The sequence below is a fragment of the Nelumbo lutea genome, chromosome 5 (assembly GCF_056320005.1).
Source record: "Nelumbo lutea isolate HS-2025 chromosome 5, American lotus-T2T, whole genome shotgun sequence".
NCBI classification, from domain to species: Eukaryota; Viridiplantae; Streptophyta; class Magnoliopsida; order Proteales; family Nelumbonaceae; genus Nelumbo; species Nelumbo lutea.
In genome coordinates this window covers 70413226-70433934 of record NC_142688.1, presented here as the reverse complement: position 1 = coordinate 70433934, position 20709 = coordinate 70413226, and the positions used below count along the sequence as shown (strand labels likewise).

Genomic DNA, 20709 nt, shown 5'->3' with positions numbered 1-20709 from the left:
TATTGACCGGTTCGCAACTTGTCAATAAGCAGGGGGCTGACAACAGATCCAAATGAATTTTTCCTTGATCGCAGAAGATCCAATCAAGAAAGGGACGATCACTAGACTTAACGCACAAAGATCAGCGTGCCACAACACACACTGATCCCTCTCTACATTACTCCATCACAAAACCTCAAGACAAATCCAAGGACAAAGATTCTTATCGGTAAGATTCCACTTACCGATAAACAAGGGGCTAATGTAGGTACATAGTGATCGCTCAGACCATCAGAGTATAGAGGGTATCAAATTAATACCACATGAATGTTTGTGATGAGCTCATAACTCATCGGACATCTACAATGAGTTTATAACTCATCACATGATTGCGACAAATCCGTACTCAAAACAAGTCACAATGAACTTTGGCTAGTGTAAACCTGCAATGAGCTTTAGGTACGCACAAATCTGCGATGAAACTTAAACATGCACAGATTTGCGATGAGTTTTAAACATGCGCGATCCCGTTATGAGCTTTGCATACGTGTGGATCTGTGATGGGCTTCAAAGTTATTGCAAAACTGTGATAAACGTAGAATTATTATACACCGGGAATAAATATTAGTTACATGTGCATCTTTAAATTATGCACATGACAGGACACCCGTGGGCTTAGTAAAGACGCGCCCACTAAATGATGACATCAATCGTGCCACGTCGGTTAAATGGGTCATGAAAGGAAGTAGCACACGCGGACTATAAGATCCTCAAACGAAAGGAAAGTTTGTCTTGGAGATATCTCTTAAGACACGTGGCAAAACCCTAGCAGTGTTCCCTGACAACTGATAGCGAATCCAATATTCCCTTTCCTAGTGGGAATCAAACGCTTTTGGCTCCTTCCTTTCGGAACCTCGAGATCTCTCCCTATAAATAGGGGTCCATCTCGTAATGAAAAGATCATCTTATCATTCACATTTGCCCTAGCTTTTTGCCCACATCCTACATCCGGTCTTCCTTTGTCTTTCAAGGAGACTCATGTACGTAGCCTCACCACTGCACTTACACTTTGATCTACTACTACTTCGTGTAAACTATCTTGGAGGCCAAACAATTGTGAGACAACAAAAATTGGACCAAAACAATTATCTAGATAGCCTTATTTGAATTTGATCTCCATGTACACGATCTTAACATTATCAAGATTCCTTATTTTAATTTCCTATGCAAAACATTGTGAATCTTTCACCTATGGACCTAGAGACAAATTAAATACCCACCAAGAGTGGTTTCCCTAATGCTACCTAAAAGCTTCGAAAGATATAGGGGTATTAGAACTACCATGTCAAACCAACATGTAAGGTGTAAAGAGTAGGATGTAATTTTTTAAGGCGAGTTGAATTTATTTCCACTCATTCCATGTCCTTCCAAACACTCCACTTTGTGGTTCAAGGCACTAATTCACTAATGGATTTGTGATCATATACTACTTTTTTATTAGGATAAGTACACTACACTCCACCTCAGAATTCTAAATTCCACTGTAGACCTACAACAATTCAAAATTTCAAACACCTCCACCTATAACACCAATACCTGCCCGTGTATTGGCATCAATTCCAAATTGGCACCTACCCCAACAATACGATGGAGCTAAGACTTGTTGGGGTGGACTATACAATAAAAACCCCCCTTTTTTTTACTATCTACCAGTTTATCATAAATTATCTATAATTCCCAATTTCACATTAAAAAACTTCAGAATTAATTAAATATTATAATAAAGATATTTATGAAAAACACAATAATTATAGTAAATTTAGCAATACTCAAATTATTAATAACTTTATATTTTTATGAAATTCATAACAAAACTATGTAATAACAATATATGTTATAAATATATGGATTATTCAACTTAATAATTAAATAATAAAATCATTTAAATTCTATTTAACTAAAATTAAAAAATAAAAAATTCTAATACTATAAAATATTTTAAATAACAAAATATTAAAAATAGCTAAATATTTATATATACTTATTTATTATTATGTAATAATTTTAATATAAAAAATATAAAATATTTTAAATATTATTTAGATATTTAAAGAGACAAGTATTTTAAATAACACAGTATTTAACATAAATAAATTGTAAATAGTGAAAATAACAGAATCATGTAATAATTTTTTTTTAAATCTTAAAATCAAAAAATAGTTATAGTAAACTTCATAAAATTTGAATTTATAATAATTTTATATTTACAAAATTATTTATATATTTAAAATTAATATTTATTTATATTCTAAAAATAATACTTATTATATTTATGTGATAAATCTATTCTTAATAATTATGTATAAATCTATTTTTAGATCATTATTTAATAGTAAACTTTTAATAATTATTAGAGACTCAACTATTGTTATTTAATTTTTTGAAATTTAATTGATTGTACTTATTAGATTTATTGTAATTATGTTGTAAATTAATTTTTTTACAATTATATATTTTCATTATATTTTATTGGTTATTAAAGATCAAACTATTATCAGAGATTACACTATTTATTGATTACTTTATTATATTTTCAGCATTTATTTTATTATACTAGTTATTAGAGGGTTAACTGAAATTTATTATTATTATTATTATTATTATTTTCATATTGTAAAACATTATTAAAAAGAATATATGAAGCATAAATGATTATTAATTATTTAAAAAGTCAAAATATAAAAAAATTGTCTACTCTTATTTGTTTTTATTATTTAATTTTTGCTTAACAAAGCCCATGCATAACTCCGGTGTCCAGTCCCCACTAATTTGCAGATATGTGTAAAGGATTATTAGTATTTAAAATTACAAATATCCGTGGTTTCCTATGATGCCAGTAGATTGGTATCAAGTTTTTTCTGGTATCATTACATTCCAGCATATCGATCCCCACGTACTGCACATATCGGTGACCCGGAGACTCGATACTATGTTGCGATATTTTATCCACTTGTTGACACGTAATCAAATAAAAAATCAACACAATAAAATTTCCAGCATACACTAAGTCTCGATCAGTAGGATTATTTCAGCTGGAGTAGCAAAACCAGGATGCGAGATTAACACTCGGGAGTCGAAGCTAAGATGGTCTTACTATCGACAGCTTCCACAGGATTGTACTTAGTGCCCTACCATGAAATGATGGCACTTGGATGGACAACCATGCCGTTCATTGAAATAGCAGATCTAATTAAGACTCTAATTGGCTAAGAATATGAAATAGATTGAAGGCGTCCAATTGGTACACTGATTACAAAATAAATGGAAAACTAAAGAGCAAAATGAGAAGGCATGTAACTTTGGAGACTAACAATAAGATGGATATCAAAGGGAATGATTCATTCCAACGATTTAAGGAGTCTGAACAGTCCAGCTGCTTCCCTAATCCGTGAGAACTCGATACAGAATGCCTGGACTTCAATGAAGAGATCTTGAACTGCATTATCAAGTGGATAATTAATTAGCAACATATAATCGTCACCTATTCACATAGTAACAAAATTGCAATTAATTCCAAGGGATCAAGTTAACCCAGTACAGAATTACAGTTACAAGATACATCCAAAACACTCGAGCACTCCATCCATATTTACCATATAAAATTCGGGTATGATGATTTCTACATTTACTCCTATGTTTTTTTCTTGACACTTAATCAGGACCTCCCCAATCACTCTAATTCTCTATCAACTCCTATCCATTTTCTTTCAATCTTGATTTCTTACTCTACCCCCACACAAATGATTCCATTTTCCTTCTTTCCCTACTCCATTGGTGGCTCTACATGTCAACCCATTTTAATCCACATGCCTCCTAATCCCTATTGCTCTATTTTTTATACCCATCTCTTGTTTGATCAGCTAGGTTAATTAATTAGCTTTTTATTATTTTAGAATATTGTGTATTTTTGCCATATTAATTAATTGTGTGACTTCACCTCTCAAAAAATTTTATTGCACTGAGCAGAACATAGCATAATGGAGAAACAGGATTCTTGCTTGTATTGCTTACCATGCATCCTCATAATCAGTAAAAGAACTATTACACATCCCAATAAAATAAATTACTTGATATTCCTAGGCAGTCAGATCACCCAGCAGCAGTGAAGCACTTAGGCAAGCACACCAGGGTGGTATGTTCATGCATGTTAAGAAACAAAGGTACCTTGATCTGTATACAAATAGGTATATGGAATATTATACATGGATTAGATGGCAAACATAAAATGGGTTCAACAAACACAATTAATTACTTAATATTCCTAGGCAGTCAGATCACCCAGCAGCAGTGAAGCACTTAGGCAAGCACACCAGGGTGGTATGTTTATGCATCTTAAGAAACAAAGGTACCTTGATCTGTATACAGATAGGTATATGGAATATTATACATGGATTAGATGGCAAACCTAAAATGGGTTCAACAAACACAATAATATTGCAAGTGATCAGAATGGCAAATGTACATTACTTGTATAGACTCACCATTGATTATCTTATTGCGGATTAGGCTCTGTAAGAAAACACATACAAGCCTCACAAGTCTGTTCTGCATATATTTGTCCTGTAAAAGGGGAAACAGAGATTCTAAGGAGTTATTTCAATGTTACAAACAAATCTTAGGACACTACAAATGAAGTTGAGAAAGAGGCCTCAAAAAGGACAAGGAAGACAGTAAAAGGGTGTGAAACATTTCATTTCTCAGATAAAGCAGGAATTTGTAATTAACTGGACCAAGTTTGGGATTGTAACAGCACCTTGTATGGAACTTCCTGTGTTCTTCAAGATAGTAGGAATCTTCACTTACAAAATAAGAATGGCAACAAAATTTTTGACAACTCTTTCTTTTCTGGAGTTGCCCATTAATCATTCAAAGTTCATTGCAACACAAAACCCCGTAGCCCATACCATAGTTATCCTGGTTACCTTCAGAAACATAAACCTTATGAACTCTCAAGGGAATCGAGCATGTATCTTTCTTATATACAACCAGTCTTTCAACCACAGAATTTTGTCAAAGACGGAATAATCCTTATTTATTTGCATTAGTCATGGATGAATTGACTAAACATATTCAGCAAAGAAACCCCAATGTATTAATTGATGAAACTAGCGATTGATTGAATGCAAGACCAGGTTTATGGACAAAGAGGTTTCAGAATAGGACTAAAATAAAATATATAATAATAATAATAATAATAATAATAATAATAATAATAATAATAATAATAATAATGACGATGATGATGATGTTGGGTAAAAGACTTAAACCTCCCCCCATGTTTCACTTAAATACTAAAACCTCCCTTCACTTATAATGGACTAAGACCTTCCCTGTCAGATAATATTATTGGACAACAGCCTCCCCTAGGTTAGCAATGAGTGAAGATCCATTTGCATACAACATCAAACGTGATGAAATTTAGTTAAAAATCCAATTTTGCCCCTTTTTAAGGTTTGGGTACTTGGGACAAATTCGATTGATTTATGAGGTATTGAACTACCCTGGCAGCTGAAAGAGACCGATGAATGGAAAACTGGCCTTAGTCACTTCAAGCAACCATTAAACCATTTGCTGTAACAACTGCGATATGGTGACCAATCATAACTGTTCTGCTAGTTAAGCCCAAGTAATCCTAATTTAGATTCTTGTAAATATTTCATATCCTTTTGAAGAGAATGCATTCTCTGTATTTGTGGTGAGATGCATTTAATTTTTCTTTTCCTTTGTTTCTTTACAGTCTTTTTCATTTTTTTTCTTGTTTTGACAGAAACATAGGTACGGGGACCCAACTGAATGTTATTTTAGCATTGTATTGCATCCAATACCATAAGTAGAGATGCAAGTCTATGATCTAAACTGAATTCAATTTAATTTGTCAGTCTGAAACTCCTCCCCACCTTTTTTAATAACGTTTCTGTAGTTCTGGTGCTACAAAAAATTGAAAAAGAAAATCATTTGATGCAAATACATCAACCAAGGCCAAAAAAACTTCCTGGCAGTTGAAAGAAACTGGCAAACAGAAAACCATTCATAACCATAAAATATTGCTGCTCTCATTTTGCGGAAGAACAGATTTGCAAAAATAAGGGTAAGAGGTTGATCTGCAAGCTGAATCTTTCAATACATTAGCACATAGGAAGGCATTTAAAGATACAGAACCAACAATATGGAGTCTGGGAGATTAATGCACGTTAGGGAGTGGGGACTAGAGAGGCTGATCAATGGAAGAAACCAGTAAATCAACATGAAAACTTGACGAAGCATAGGCCAAGACCGAAGATAATGGAATGGACAAAGAAACTATTCCACTGTTTTGGAAATTTGAAAAATTAGCAAGGGTAAAGGAGTCCTTTTGGTGACTCTGTTAGAAATAACTTTAATAGGGGAGGTCTTAGTCTTTTTGAAAAGGAAATGGGAGGATTTAGTAGAATTTCGAAGGGAGGTTTAAGTCTTTTACCCATAATAATAAAGCAAATGAATAGTAGTACTCATCAAAAAAGTAATAATATTAATGCAATAGAATTAGAGACCAAGAGGTAACTCAATGTGATTTCTTCTGTTACCTTTGGTTCAATAATCCATAACAAGGGAGAGATTCAAGAGGGCACCGCCAAATAAATTAGAACAGGATGAGCAAAATGGAGGGATGCATCCAGAGTCTTATGTGATAGGTGAATACCACTTGAGCAAAAAATGAAATTTGTAAGGCCAGAAATGCTTTGTAAAGTTGCACAGTTAAGAAACATGTCCACAAAACGAGTAGAGGACAGATTCAGAACTGAACTCATTAGAGGAAACCTAATAGTAATAGGTGATAAAATGAGGTAAAATAGACTAAGATGGTTTAGTCACATGCAAAGAAGACCACCTACAGCACCTGTAAGAAGTGATCTGTTTTTTTCTTTTCTTTTTTTGAAAATAAATAAAAATATATATTCATTAAAATCATTTAAACCACAAAAATACAATCAGGTAGTGAGTAATCACCCAAAACCAAAAAAAAACAAACATGAAATTTATATAAACCGCCCACAAATTCAACCCAAAAGGCAATAAAATTCCCACTTTGCCCAACTCCCAAAATTCCACTTCACCCAACCCTCCCAGCCCTTGAAAGTTGTAACCACGCCCCAACCATCAAAACAGACCTAATTCCTATCCACTACTCTTCCATCTCCACGTTCATGAGTAGTAACTTCCAATTCCATGAAAGTTTTCCTTTCAAACTCTTCCCCACCCAAGAAAATCAACCCATAATTTTACTTACATTTCCTCATCCATAACTCTGTCCAATTCAAATTTCTTCCCAACTGATCTCACTGGATCAAGAATCCAGTTGTCTTCACTTTCTTGAACTTCCAAACCTACCAGTGTTTTAAAAGGCATTGGAGGCGTGCACCTCCAGGCAAGGCACCCCCAAAACGCCCTGAGGCATATGCCAGAGGCGTCGTACGCCTCAAAGGGTGGGAGGCATGGCAGGTGTACGCTTGGAGGCGAAATGCCCTAAAAACACCCTGAGGCGTATGCCAGGCGCTGACACCTCTGAGGCACACACCTCAGGCGCAAGAGGCATATGCCTCATACACCCTTTTCATGATTAGAGGCTACACCTAGTGTGCCTCGCATACACCTCATAAAAAGACAGAAAAAGAATGAAAAAAAAAAAAACAAACAAAAGAAAAGGAAAGGGAAGGGAAAGAAAAAGAAAAGGGAAAGAAAGTGCATTGGGGACAAGCCCCCACCCCCAAATGCAAGCCCAATTTGGTTTTTTTGTGCTAGGGCGTTTTGCTCTACCCCGGCTCACTCGCTTCCGCTTCAACAACCCCCCCACCTTCAGCTAGTGTTATGCATCTTCATTCTTCTTAATATAAAATATTTGTATTAAAATTAAAGAAGAATGAGATCCTGCTTCCACTTCTTCTTCCCCCTCTTCCTCATCCCCCTCTTCTTAAAGAAGCTTACACCTCCTTGTGTTCGGGAGGCTTACACCTCTTACATTCTAAACTACACCTTACGCCCGCAGGTAGTGGAACACCTCATGTCACTCCTCCATGTTTTAAAGCACTAAAACCTACCATGTCCATCTGTTACAAGCTAAATGAGCTAGGAAATGAAAAACAACATGGTTTTAAGTAGTAAGAAGTGATTAAAAGACTCATAATTTAACAGTGGGCTAGACATGATTGCTGGCCCACTAACTTCAGCTCATCTGACTTACCTAATTTGAATTTGAAATAGTTTAAATTTCAAATCAGATGGTCATGGAAGAGAGTTAAATAACCAATCCCATGTATGAAGAGAAGGGAGGTTATTTTAACTCCTCATAACTACTCTGATCTATATAAAGGGGGAAGAAGAAGAAGAAGAAAGAAAGAAAAGGAAGGGAGAACAGAGACGGTGAGAGGGTTGAAACTGTCAAACAAAGGTGGAAAGAAGATAAAGATAATTCTGCTATTGTAGAAAGAAAAGGAAGGGAGAACAGAGAGGATGAGAGGGTTGAAGCAGTCAAACAAAGGAAGAAAGAAGATAAAGATAATTCCACTATTCTAGATAGTATAGGTAATGCCTATCCTCTTTTCTTTCTCCCCTTATATCCTGCCCACACATCTTATTCTTAGGCATTTGTTTTTCTTTCCATTTCTAATCCTTATGTAACTCTCAAAGAGTCAAAGGGCATGGGGACTATTGTCTTGTTTTAAGGCACACATATCTTTAGGCTACATGCCACGTAAGAAAGTAGTTGTGATAACGACTGAAGTTTTAACTCCCTGAGATTAGGATTACATTTGGTGGACACCCTTATATATAATCCTATCTCACGAGAGAACTTTTGACTAGTCAAATATATATAAACAATTCCTAGACTAGTTCACATTCAGTGGGTCTTATCCACCACTAAACAGGATGATTATGGGACAAGACAAATTCCTATGCTCTTACTAGTGGGCCATACCCAATGTCACAACAGATTTTAATCATCCTGGTTTGGTGGGTCTCACCACTATTAAAAATAAAAAGACTTTTTAATCCTTCTGGTTTGTTGGGCAAACCCACCATAACGATAAAACATGATAATGGAACGAAACAAATTTCTATGCTCTTATTAGTGGGCAACTGGGCCATTCCCACTATCACAACAGATTTTAATCAACCTGATTTGGTGGATCCCATCCACCACCAAAAACAGAATTAAATGATCTGATTATTGGGACCCACTATTAAAACAAGTTTAAATCCTCCTGGTATGTTTGGCCAACCCACTATTAAAGAAAATTTTGACCCCTTTTTTACGATCTGACTAGTGGGTCCCACCCACTATTAAAACTTAAAATAAACTTTAACACTCCTCATTTGTAACCAATATTTCTATGCTCTCATTAGTGGGCCATACCTACCGTTAAACCAAAACTTAACCCTATAGTGGGTCTCATTAGTGGGCCATAACCAAAACTTCTCTTGATAAAGCAAATCACTTGTGTTGATTCTTTCCAGGATAGTTTCCCAACAAAAACTCCCGACCCAAGGAGGAATATGCTTACACCAAACCTCTTTAACATGGAAGGAAAAACCAATAGGGCCAGGTGGTTGAGTTAAGATTTTAAAGAACGAGGCACAAGAGAAGGAGCCCGAGGGGGAAAGTCCAAATTCTAGTATCTTCCTTTGTAAGGTCCAAGAAAACATTTTCAAGAATCTCAGAAGAGTCAAGGTGATACCCAATTCTGTATCCCTAACAGCCCTTCTCAGATCCAAATTCCACCCGAAACCAGAACTCAAGTTTGAAGGAACAAGGGTGAAATAGGCTCATTTTTCAGGTCGGAGAGAGCATACAAGGAAACTGATCCTTTAAAGGGTAATTCCCCACCCAAGGTTGTTCCCAAATTTTTATGAGGCTGCCTGACTTCAAATCATACTTGATCCAAGGGGAGAAAGCCAGTAACAAGTCATGGATGGCTTTCCAAGGTGAAGCACTTGCAATACTTGCTAGAATTCCAGTTCCAGGATCCCATCCGTTGTCCTCAAGCCCATGAATCTAGCCACTATTTTAGCCCACAGCTTTTCCTTCTCTAAGGAGAACCTCCACGACCACTTCTGCGGTAATGCCATGTTCATTTTCCTAATGTTCCCAATCCCAAGCCCTCCTAGCTTTTTACTTCTAGTCACCACCTCCCAACCCACCCTAAGCCATTCAAAACCATCTGATCTATCCTTCAATATAACACCTAGGAAACTACATTAAGGAGGCAGGTCATTAGCAGCAAAGGGTGGTCAAGTAAAAGATTCATTTTATTAGGGGATGAGCATGCTGGAGTACAGGTATTTTTGAAGCCCTATTACAGGATTTCAGCCAACCTCAACCTTTCTATGGTCCTTCCTATCACAAGAAGTGGGAGAAAGGTTTATGTACTCTTTGACAACATTTCTTACCTGTGATTAATAAATACCCTTTATCTTTTAATTGAATATAGAAAAATGAAAAGAAAAATTATCAACACAAGAATATCGACTCATTGCGAAATACCATGTGTCTAGCATGATACTTCCATTCAAATAAAATTGTTATACCAAATCAGAGTAGGACCGTTGGATTCATTTGGGTCCTGAATGACTTGTTCTCTCTCTTACATTATCAAATTTGAGAATTCCTATGGAACCCAAAATGGTTTCACAGGGCAAAGCCAAGTAACAGCTTCTGATTCCCATATAAACAAAGAAAACAAATGAATAGACAATTTGTTCAGAAAAAAATAAAGGAGCAAACCTTGATATTCTCACAGGATGATATACAATTTGTGATGTACATGTGTACAAATCCTGTAGGGAGATCAACTGCTTGAGTCAACCTGTTCACAACTTCCATGGAATGTAGACTCATGTCCATATTTACAAGAACATTGAAGTATCTGTAAACAAGAAGAGGAAACATAAGAATTATGAGATATCTAGTCTGGATCTTCTACAAGAAAAACAAATGAATAAATATTTTAATAAATTGAGAAAAAAAAAGGAACAATCTTACTCTGAAATTTCGGTGGAATTCATCAACTTTATCAGAACTTCAACAGCAATAAGAGGATTGTGTTCCACCAGGTCCTGAAGGTGAGAAAAGAAGCTTAAAGGAATGACAAAACAAGTGCAAGACAGAAGGGAAAACTGTAAAATAGTTAAATCACATACAGGTAACTTTCTTGGAGTCAATCCACAATGGTAGACAAGCTTTGCGTCATTTGCCAACTCCACCAAGACTTGCTGAAAAGACATATGAAAAGAAAGAAACAGAAACTTTCAAAAAGAAGGCAATAGAAGCATCATTTTAAACATGCTTATGCACACAAATACATGCACAAACTGCATTTCTGTTTACAGATTCATAATGGCTTCGATAAGCCATACCCAAATATATAGAATTTAATACATTCTAGAACAATTTTTCAGTATATAAAGATTATAAAAGCAATGGATCTTTTTGAAGGAAACAAATGTGTGTGCTTCCCAAGCTCTTTCTCTATCATCGAGTCTTTTCCTCACATTTTTTTATTTTTACCCTATACCAAAATTTTATTTTTTTCTATTTTACTTGTTAGGACAAGCTACAGTATTGTATAGAGGAGAGGTTTTTTTTTCAGTTTTTTTTCTTTATTGTCTTCAGCTTTTCTTCCAAAACTATGGCATGAGCATTCTCTGCTGCATATTTTCTTCCTGAAACAATAAATATTTTTTGCATGCTAAGTCTGCTCTTTGGTGTTTCAGTAGTTCTCTTAAACGACAAGTCCAGAATGATAGGGTTTTTTTTTTTTTTGTTAAATGTCCAGAATGATAGGTTTGTGCATGCTTCTCAGGAAATATAGCCCCTTGAAAACATTGGCCTTCACTGTAAGTTTGCTTCCAAGGCTTCTTTTTTTTTATCAGTAACAGAAGCAATTCATTAATGAGAAAAGATGTAGGTAGAAAGCCAGGAGAGATAAACTCTCTTAACTCCCTCAAAAATTAAAAATTACATGTAAGCCCAGAATAATTGATTCCTTCCCACCCCTTGTTTGGCTAGTGCATCTGCAAAGGAATTAACATACCTCTTTACGCATTGTAACCTCACCGTCATGTCTCGGATCAATCATTTGAAGATTCTTTTTCTCATTTAAGTAACTCCACATACTGGTCTCCTCTTTTTGCAGCCAATCTATTACCAATTTTGAGTCTCCCTCAATAACTAACCTCCTTAAGTTGAGCTCCTTAGCCTTTTTGACACCTTCCAAAACAGCTAGGACTTCACCTCATTCCTAAATACCCCTCCAATGCCTGAAGGGCCAAGGTTTCCTTCACTACTGCCATCAAAGTTTAGCTTTATGAAACCAAGAGCTGGAGCAGTCCTTCTAGTTGTTCAGCAAAACTGTTGTTGAAATATCTTCAAATAGCTTCAAAGACTTCACCCATTGCAATACCCTTGTGGTGATTAGTTCAATTAATGCCCCTCTAGACCTTTCCTTGTCACCAAAAATTCTGTTATTCCTTTCCTCCCAAATTGTCCAACAAACTGCTGCCCTTGTACATCTCCACAGAACCTTCCCCCTCTTCTTTGCCCAACTACCAGCAGCAGAATCAAAGAGACCTTGAACATCTGGTGGAGGAATCCATCTACAACCAAACAAAGAAAAGAGCCATTCCCAAATAGAAGAAACAAAAGAGCAAAAAACTAGTAAGTGATAGCAGGACTCACCATCAGCTTTACAAAGAACCCACCAATTAGGAGATAAGCACCAAAAAGGCTTCTTTCTTTGAAGGAGATCACCAGTGTTAATCCTTCCCAAAGAAAGCTTCCAAATAGAAAGCCCCATTCCTAGGAGGAATCGGTTTACCCCCGACTTCCTTAACTGGAAATGTTTGCCCAACACTTTCAGAATTCAAAGTTAAAGCTCTGAAGAAAGAGGCACAAAAAAAGACCCAGAAGGAAAGGGAATCCAAATACGTGAGTCCAACTTTGAAGGGTCCAAGCAAACACCTTGTAAATTTAGATCTGAATCCCCGGTTCCCCTTCTGAAACCCAGGTCCCAAATATGGGGGATTAGAGGAAGGTGGAAACTGGTTCATTTTTGTAATCAGACAAGGCAAAGAGAGAGGGAAAATGATCTTTCAAGGGAAAGTCCCCCATCCACAAATGTTCCCAAAATTTTACCAAATTCCCAGACAAGGACTGTACTGGATAAAAGGAAGGATGGCATGAATAGACTTCCAAGGAGAAACACTGGTAGCTTGAGACAATACTTTTTTTTTTTTTGAAAGGTAAAGAAAAAATTCATTAAAATAAAAAGAAATACATAGGAAGGTGATAAGAAATCACCCAAGAGAAGAAAACTGGCTTAGACCCTTCTTACACCAAATACTAATAGACAAAGACACCAGACAACACAAGCCTAACTCTTCCGGCACCAACACCTAGACCAAGAACAAAGGACAAACTGAGATGCAAAAAAAAGGAACAAACAAAAGAGAGAATCTAATCTCCTTCATCAAGAACCTCCTTTTGGTTGTTTCCATCTTCATCCCATTTCCCTCTTCCAATTAACCCTTTTCTCGAGCTCTCTTCCTTCTTCTTCCTTTCAAAATCTTTAAAAGCTTTTAAGGCGAAATCCTCACCACCCCCCCAAAAAAAAACCCAAGCTTTTACCAATTTCTACATCCTTTCTTGCCGCTACCTTGAACAAGCCAATACTCCCACATCCAGCCCTCAGCTGTCAACCCAAGAATACTCACAATCACCTTGGCCCATAACCTTTCCTTTTCTCTTGGTACTCTCCACAACCACTTTCCTAACTGAGCCTCATTTCTTTTTTGAATATTGCCAATTCCTAAGCCTCCAAAGTTCAGACTTTTAATTACAGTTTCCCAGTTAACCCCATGACCTATTCTTTCCTCCCTTGATTCCCACAAGAAGTCCCTAATTGTTTTTTGTAGGCTTTTGGAAACCCCAACTGGAATTATGAACACCGACAAGAAGTAAATAGGTAAATTAGTCAAAGTTGACTTGATTAAGGTTACCCTCCCACCCAAGGATAGGTAATTCCTCTTCCAGGAAGCTAATCTCTTTGTTACTCTATCCACCACCAGGTTCCAAAAGTTACCATTTCTCAGATTGTCTCCCAAGGGGAGGCCCAAGTAATTCATAGGCCAATTTGATATTTCGCAACCCAAGATAGCTGCACAATCTAACATCTCCCTTTCATCCATATCCACTCTGACCACACAACTCTTTCCAAAATTGATTTTCAGGTTTTGACATTTGCTCAAAAAGTTGAACCGCTAATTTCATATTTCTCACGCAACTAAGATCACCTCCTTTACAAAATAAAATTGTGTCATCAGCAAACTGCAAATGTTCAATAGGCACACTACCCCTTCCCACTCTCCATCCTCTTACCAACCCCCTAGAATTTGCTTTCTGGATTAATCTCCCCAAGACATCAGCTACCGAGGAAAAAAGAAAGGGGGAGAGAGGGCCACCCTGCCTAATCCCTCTCAATGTTGGAAAGTTATCAACTACAAATTTTTTTTATCAGTGAATTGTAAGATTTATTAAATCAAAGCCAAAGATAGTACAATTTAGGGAGAGGCACGAGATGCTACCTCCCCTTTAAGGAGGGAAGATGGAGGAAATCATCAACCCTTTAGTTAAAGAACATAACAAAGGATAAAGAAAATTACAGAGAAGCCCAATACAAGGAGACCCGAGTAGCCCCTTGTTTAGCAAGATAATCAGCCAAGGCATTAGCCGATCTACCCAACCACTAAAATCTAACTGTCATGTCCCTCAATAGCCATTTGACCTTTTTTAAAATATCCTTTAAGTACCAAGTGACAATACCCAAGTCAGCCAACCATCCTACTACCACCTTGGAATCTCCTTCAATTATTAAATTCTGCACTCCAAGTTGATAAGCAATCTGTACCCCCTGTGCCGCAGCTAGGAGTTCAGCCCTCACAGAGTCTCCTATTCCCACCGATCCCAAAAAAACGGCAATAATGTTGTTGTTCTCGTCTCTCAGTACACCACCAATCCCAGACGGTCCTGGGTTACCCTGACTACTTCCATCAAAGTTCAGCTTAACAAAACCCTCCATCAGCAGAGTCCAAGTTACTTGAACTCTAAGCTTCCTAGACCCTCACAGAGTCTCCTATTCCCACCGGTCCCGAAAAAACGGCAATAATGTTGTTGTTCTCATCTCTCAGTACACCACCAATCCCAGACGGTCCTGGGTTACCCTGACTACTTCCATCAAAGTTCAGCTTAACAAAACCCTCCATCAGCGGAGTCCAAGTTACTTGAACTCTAAGCTTCCTAGAGGAAGTGAGGGCAACTGCAAACCAATTCCTCATTAAATCCTCAAAGGAATAATCTTCAAAGAGCTTTAAGGATTTCATCCACAAAATAGTCCTTGTAAAAATACACTCCTTGACCTCAAGAATGCTTCTTTCCATCTCCTGAAAAATTCTGGAATTTCTCTCTTCCCAAATAGTTCAAAGGAGAACTGCTCTTATACACTTCAACATAATTCTCGCTCTTCTTGTGGTCCACACAAAGGTAGATGGGGAAAACAGCAAACTTACCTCAATTGGCAAGTTCCACTTGCACTCAAACAAATCAAATATCCAATTCCAAATGGCTGCAGCAAAAGGACAAGAAATCAATAAGTTGGTAACAGTCCTCATTCTGCGCTTTGCACAAAATACACCAGTTAGGGATAAACACAAAAAAGGTCTTTTCTTCTACAGGTTATTCATCATATTGATTTTATCATAGTAAACTTCCCAACAAAAAACAGCTATTTTTGGGGGAATAGACCTAGACCAAACTTCTTTAATTGGGAAAGCCCAAGGAGAGGAATTGGAGCAAAGGGATTTAAAGAAAGATGCACAAGTAAACGACCCTTTCAGAGTCAAAGTCCAAATCCTCCTATCAAAAATGAGTGGGTCCAAGCAAACAAAATCAAGTAACAATAAGAGCTCAGAAGCTGATAAGGATTCCTCATCCCTCAACCCTCTACGGAAGCCAAGGTCCCAACTTGTCAATAAAGGGGCATACGGGGACAAAAGAAATGAAGACACTGGTTCTTTTTTATAAAGGGAAATAGAGAAGAGAGAAGGGAACAGATCCTTAAGGGGAAAATTTCCCACTCGTGCCTTCCCAGAAAAGAACACGAGTCCCAAAGCAAGCATCATACCTTACAAAGCGAAGGAACTGTGGGAGGATGTCATGAATTGCCTTCCAAGGTGCTGCAAGAGTTGCCTGTCTGGATACCCCTACATCCCAACCATTTCGAGAACAGCCAAGAATACTTGCCACCACTTCATGCCATAACCTTTCCCTCTTTAAAGGCCATCTCCACAACCACTTACCTAGAAGAGCTACATTCTTAAAAGCAATATTCCCTAATCCTAATCCTCCTTCCTCCTTACTTCGACTAACTATCTCCCGCCTAATCAAATGGTCCTTCTTCTCTTGCCCCGACTCCCATAAGAAGTCCCTCATCATCTTCTCAATCCTCTTAGCTTCCCTAGTAGGAATCTTAAAAATAGAACAGCCAAGGATACTTGCCACCACTTCATGCCATAACCTCTCCCTCTTTAAAGGCCATCTCCACAACCACTTACCTAGAAGAGCTGCATTCTTAAAAGCAATATTCCCTAATCCTAATCCTCCTTCCTCCTTACTTCGACTATCTCCCGCCTAATCAAATTGTCCTTCTCTTGCCCCGGCTCCCACAAGAAGTCCCTCATCATCTTCTCAATCCTCTTAGCTTCCCTAGTAGGAATCTTAAAGATAGACAAAAAGTAAACCAGCAAATTAGCAAGTGTCGGATTGATCAAAGTCACTCTACCCCCACAGAGATATAATTCTTTTTTCAGCTTGCCAACTTCTTTCCAAACTTCTCCACAACATGGATCCAAAAGCGGCTCTCCTTTGGGTTAGCTCCTAGGGGAAGACCTGGATAAGTTAAGGGCCAGGACGAGGTGGAGCACTCTAAGCAACCTGCAATAGCCTCCAATTCTTGAACATCCATTTTAACTCCAACCACATAACCTTTTTCAAAGTTGATTTTCAGATTTGAGGCCTTTTCAAAAAAAAATAATTAAGTTCTTAAGGTTCCCAACCTTCCTCAAATCGCTTCCTTCACAAAAGATTATAGTATCAACTACAATTCCATTCACCAAAATTGAATAGTGAGAACTCTTCAAACATACTTAAATCCTTTTTCTCCATTTCTCCCCAAATCCAAAATTTTCAATCACTTCCATCAAAAAGGACCAGTCCACCAAATCGTTAACCTTCTCCAAATCAAGTTTGCAGACTATACCCCTCTTTCTATTCCTTTTGTAGTCCTCAACACTCTCATTCACGATTAAAATCTGATCAATAATCTATTTGTCTTTAACAAAAGCTCCTTGATTTGGGGAGATGATAGAAGGAAGCACAAATCTAATTCTTCGATAGAGCACCTTAGCAATGATTTTGTATAAGCTATTAACCAGGCTGATGGGTCTGAAATCCCTTAGGTGGTCCACCCAGTGTTTTAAAAGCGCAAGGGCCAATTTGCACCTGAAGCGTAAGGCGAGGCGTGAGCCTTTTTAAGAAAGGGCACGCCTTTTTAAGATAGGTGCAAAATTACAAAAAAAAAAAGCTAAAAAAATAAAAAAAGGGCATGTCTTTTTAAAAAAATACAAAAATATAAAAAAATATTAAACATAATGTTAATAAAAATATAAACTTAAATTTTAAAATAAATTATTTATAAAACCTATTATCTAAAATTAAAATGCGCCTAGGCGCGCCTGAGACATGCCTTTTAAATAACTGGGTTTGCCTCTAACTTCTTAGTGACTGTTGATGCTCGAATTGGCCAAGGACAACACAGTAAATCTGCTTAGCTTCCTGGACGGGCTGGCTAGTGGATGGATCTGAGGGGGGCTGAGATCAAGGGCCCAAGAAACCCGAAGGGCACTACGGCCACCGAGGGCTGGCGAGGTCTACTCGAGGACGGCTAAGGTCAACAAAGGTCGGCTGAGGGCGAGTACCTACAAGGAAGGGAACGTCAGAGGTCCCGGGTGATAACCCGAGGCGGGGACTCCGACAGTCAAGTTAGTGAGGGCGTAGCAGATAAGGCAGATAAGGTCCAAAGGGTTCAAACGAGGTCGCCAGAAAGCTAGAGAGAAAGAGAGTTGAAGAAAATGGGAGTCTGGACTCCAGTTACGGATCCTTTACCTTGGGGGAGTCATGCCTTATTTATACTTGAGGTCGCCTGACAACAAACGCATGCGGGCGGTCAGGATAAGATCCGACCCTGATATGGCAGTCATCCGAGCTCGTCGCTTGTGGTCGCGCCATTGGTCCCATGCTGGGCGTCGACCTTCGCCCTGCTAGACGCGCTAACTGACTCCGTGTTGTTCCGCATGTCGCCAAGCCATAAACCTGCCAAAAGCGCCTACATCATTTGCCCCCCACTCTCGAGGCCGTGGTAGAGGTCTTAGTTGAGGACCTCGGCTTCGGCCCAAGAGTGTCATTCTTGCTAGGAGGCGTTGAGTGGCCTTTTTATGGCGAGGACCTCGGTTGTAGCTAGGTTGGAGAGAGCGGTCTTCGGGCGTGGAGGTGTTGGCCCCGATTTCGGAGTTGATGAGGATAGCCCGACTTAGGAGCATGGAGACGTCTGCTAGGGCCGAAGTCTTAATGGGAGTAGCCCACCCTATGAACGTGTAGATGTCGTCCTTAGCTCTAAGGGGCTTCCGTTTGCTGTCGTGATGATTTCGCTCCTGGAGGAGCTCATGGGGGGTCGAAGAGCCTAGAGGCATCAACCTCGGGTCCATGTAGCTCGGTATCGTGCTTTATACAGGTACGAGGTGCACGTGTCCCCCAATCCCGTGCTTCAAGTGAGCTGATGAGTCTATGCACAGGCCAGGCATCGTCTTCTAGCTAGTCACCGTTGTTTGAGGTGCAGTCGATGGGTGGACGCATCGTGGATGCGCTCGAGACGAATTTCGATGTCAGGTGTTGTCCGCGCATTTGGCGGGTCTCGAAGTTGAAGATCTGGACTGTGCCCGAACTAGGCACCAAGTCGTGACCGTACGCGAGACAACACGGTGTTCCCTTGTATCTGGTGCAGAGGGTTGATCGTTCAGGTCCACTTGGTGGGGAGACGAGTCGAGCCCTAGGTGGTGGAGGAAGCTTTGACACAGGCTGGCCTCGGCTTCGCTTTCCTAGGTAGGAGGATTCCTGTCGTCGGCCCAACACGTCGGCTCGCTTTCCAGTTGGTAAGCATCGGTTAGCTCTTTAAGGAGACTGGGCCGAATGAGCCATAACAGTCGAATGGACCCTAACATCCTCTATTGTAATATCTTTTATTTTATTCTTAATGGGCTTGTTATTTATTTTTTGTTTTATTTTCTTTATGTAACTGCCAAGCTGGCCGCCCACTTAGGGGCATTCTTGTCATAATCAAATTTTTAGATCTTAGTAAAATAGGGTTAGAGGAGAATGGAGAATTTTTACTACTCATACCTCTTCTTTTCGCCATCCTTTGTATAGCTATTCAGACCTGTTTTCTTCTGCTAATCCCTAAGTTTACTCTTGATATTAGAGGACTGATTCACATCTTGGTATTAGAGCGGGTTTAGTTCCTCTTCCTTTTTTTTTCCTTCATTCCTGTACACTCTAAAATCAAGGGAGTGTATGGAGAGATAGGTTCTCTATAATATAGAGAATCACTTGCCTAGTTGGTAGAGGGTTTGGAGAGTTTAGATCTAGCTGGATTTTGCCAAGAAGTGATGTTGTTCTGCTGCTGCCCGAAACCCTAGCTGACTAGAGATTTTCGAGGTTACCAGGAAAGGTGAAGCTCGGGTGTGGCGCTCTGTGCTTGGAAAGTCTGGTGACTACTAAAGGAGGGCGATTCGGGTTTGGAAGAGTTTGGGTTAGTCTGGTAGGTGCGGCTGCATCTTCTCTCTTCCTCCCATCAGTTGGACAAAGCAAAACCCTAGTTTTTTCAAGCACCCGAGTTCTGGTTTGACTTCAAGTAAGTTTACATAGTCAAAATTTCTGGTTCTTTGATTTCCGTTTGATTAATGGAGACATACGAAAGTGAGTTCAAGCAGGTGCCGATTTCTGGACCTACCTCAATAGATTCCATTTTGACTGGTGTAACCACAATTAAGCTAGATGGGACGAACTATCTTGCTTGGGCACATTCTATAAAAATCTATGTTTGTAGTAGAGGAAAACTCGGGTATCTCACAGGCAGTAAGGTGAAACCCGAGGAGACAGACCCTGAATTTGAAAAATGGATGCAAGAGAACTATAATGTCATAGAATGGTTAGTCAACTCTATGCAACCCCATATAAGCCCACACTATCTCTAGATGTCTTCGGCTAAGGAGATATGGGACAGTGTTATTGAGACCTATTCACAAAAACTGAATGTAGCCAGAGCATATAAATTGAAAAGTGATGTGAAGAACCTCAGACAGGGGGAGAAGAGTGTAGCAATCTACTACTCTATACTAAAATCCCTATGGTAGGAAATTGATGTTATGGAGACAGTGGTATGGGAGAGTAAAAAGGATGCTGAAATGTATAGAAAGCTAGTGGAGAGAAATAGGGTGTTTGAGTTTCTCACTGGACTCAACCCTAAGTTT

General features: G+C 38.5%; 1 protein-coding gene across 4 annotated transcripts in view; it reads right to left on the bottom strand.

Moving 5' to 3' along the window:
* Positions 1–3241: 3241 nt before the first annotated feature.
* Positions 3242–20709, bottom strand: part of LOC148852844 (CCR4-NOT transcription complex subunit) — a 53630-nt gene continuing 36162 nt past the window's right edge. For all 4 annotated transcript variants that reach the window (XM_088944733.1, XM_088944734.1, XM_088944736.1 and 1 more), the window contains 5 exons: positions 11215–11286; positions 11057–11130; positions 10799–10940; positions 4521–4599; positions 3242–3475 (listed from right to left, as the gene is read on the bottom strand). In XM_088944733.1, coding sequence (XP_088800859.1) covers positions 3378–3475; positions 4521–4599; positions 10799–10940; positions 11057–11130; positions 11215–11286 — 465 coding nt within the window. In that variant the 3' untranslated portion in view covers positions 3242–3377. The remainder of the gene's footprint in view (positions 3476–4520; positions 4600–10798; positions 10941–11056; positions 11131–11214; positions 11287–20709) is intronic.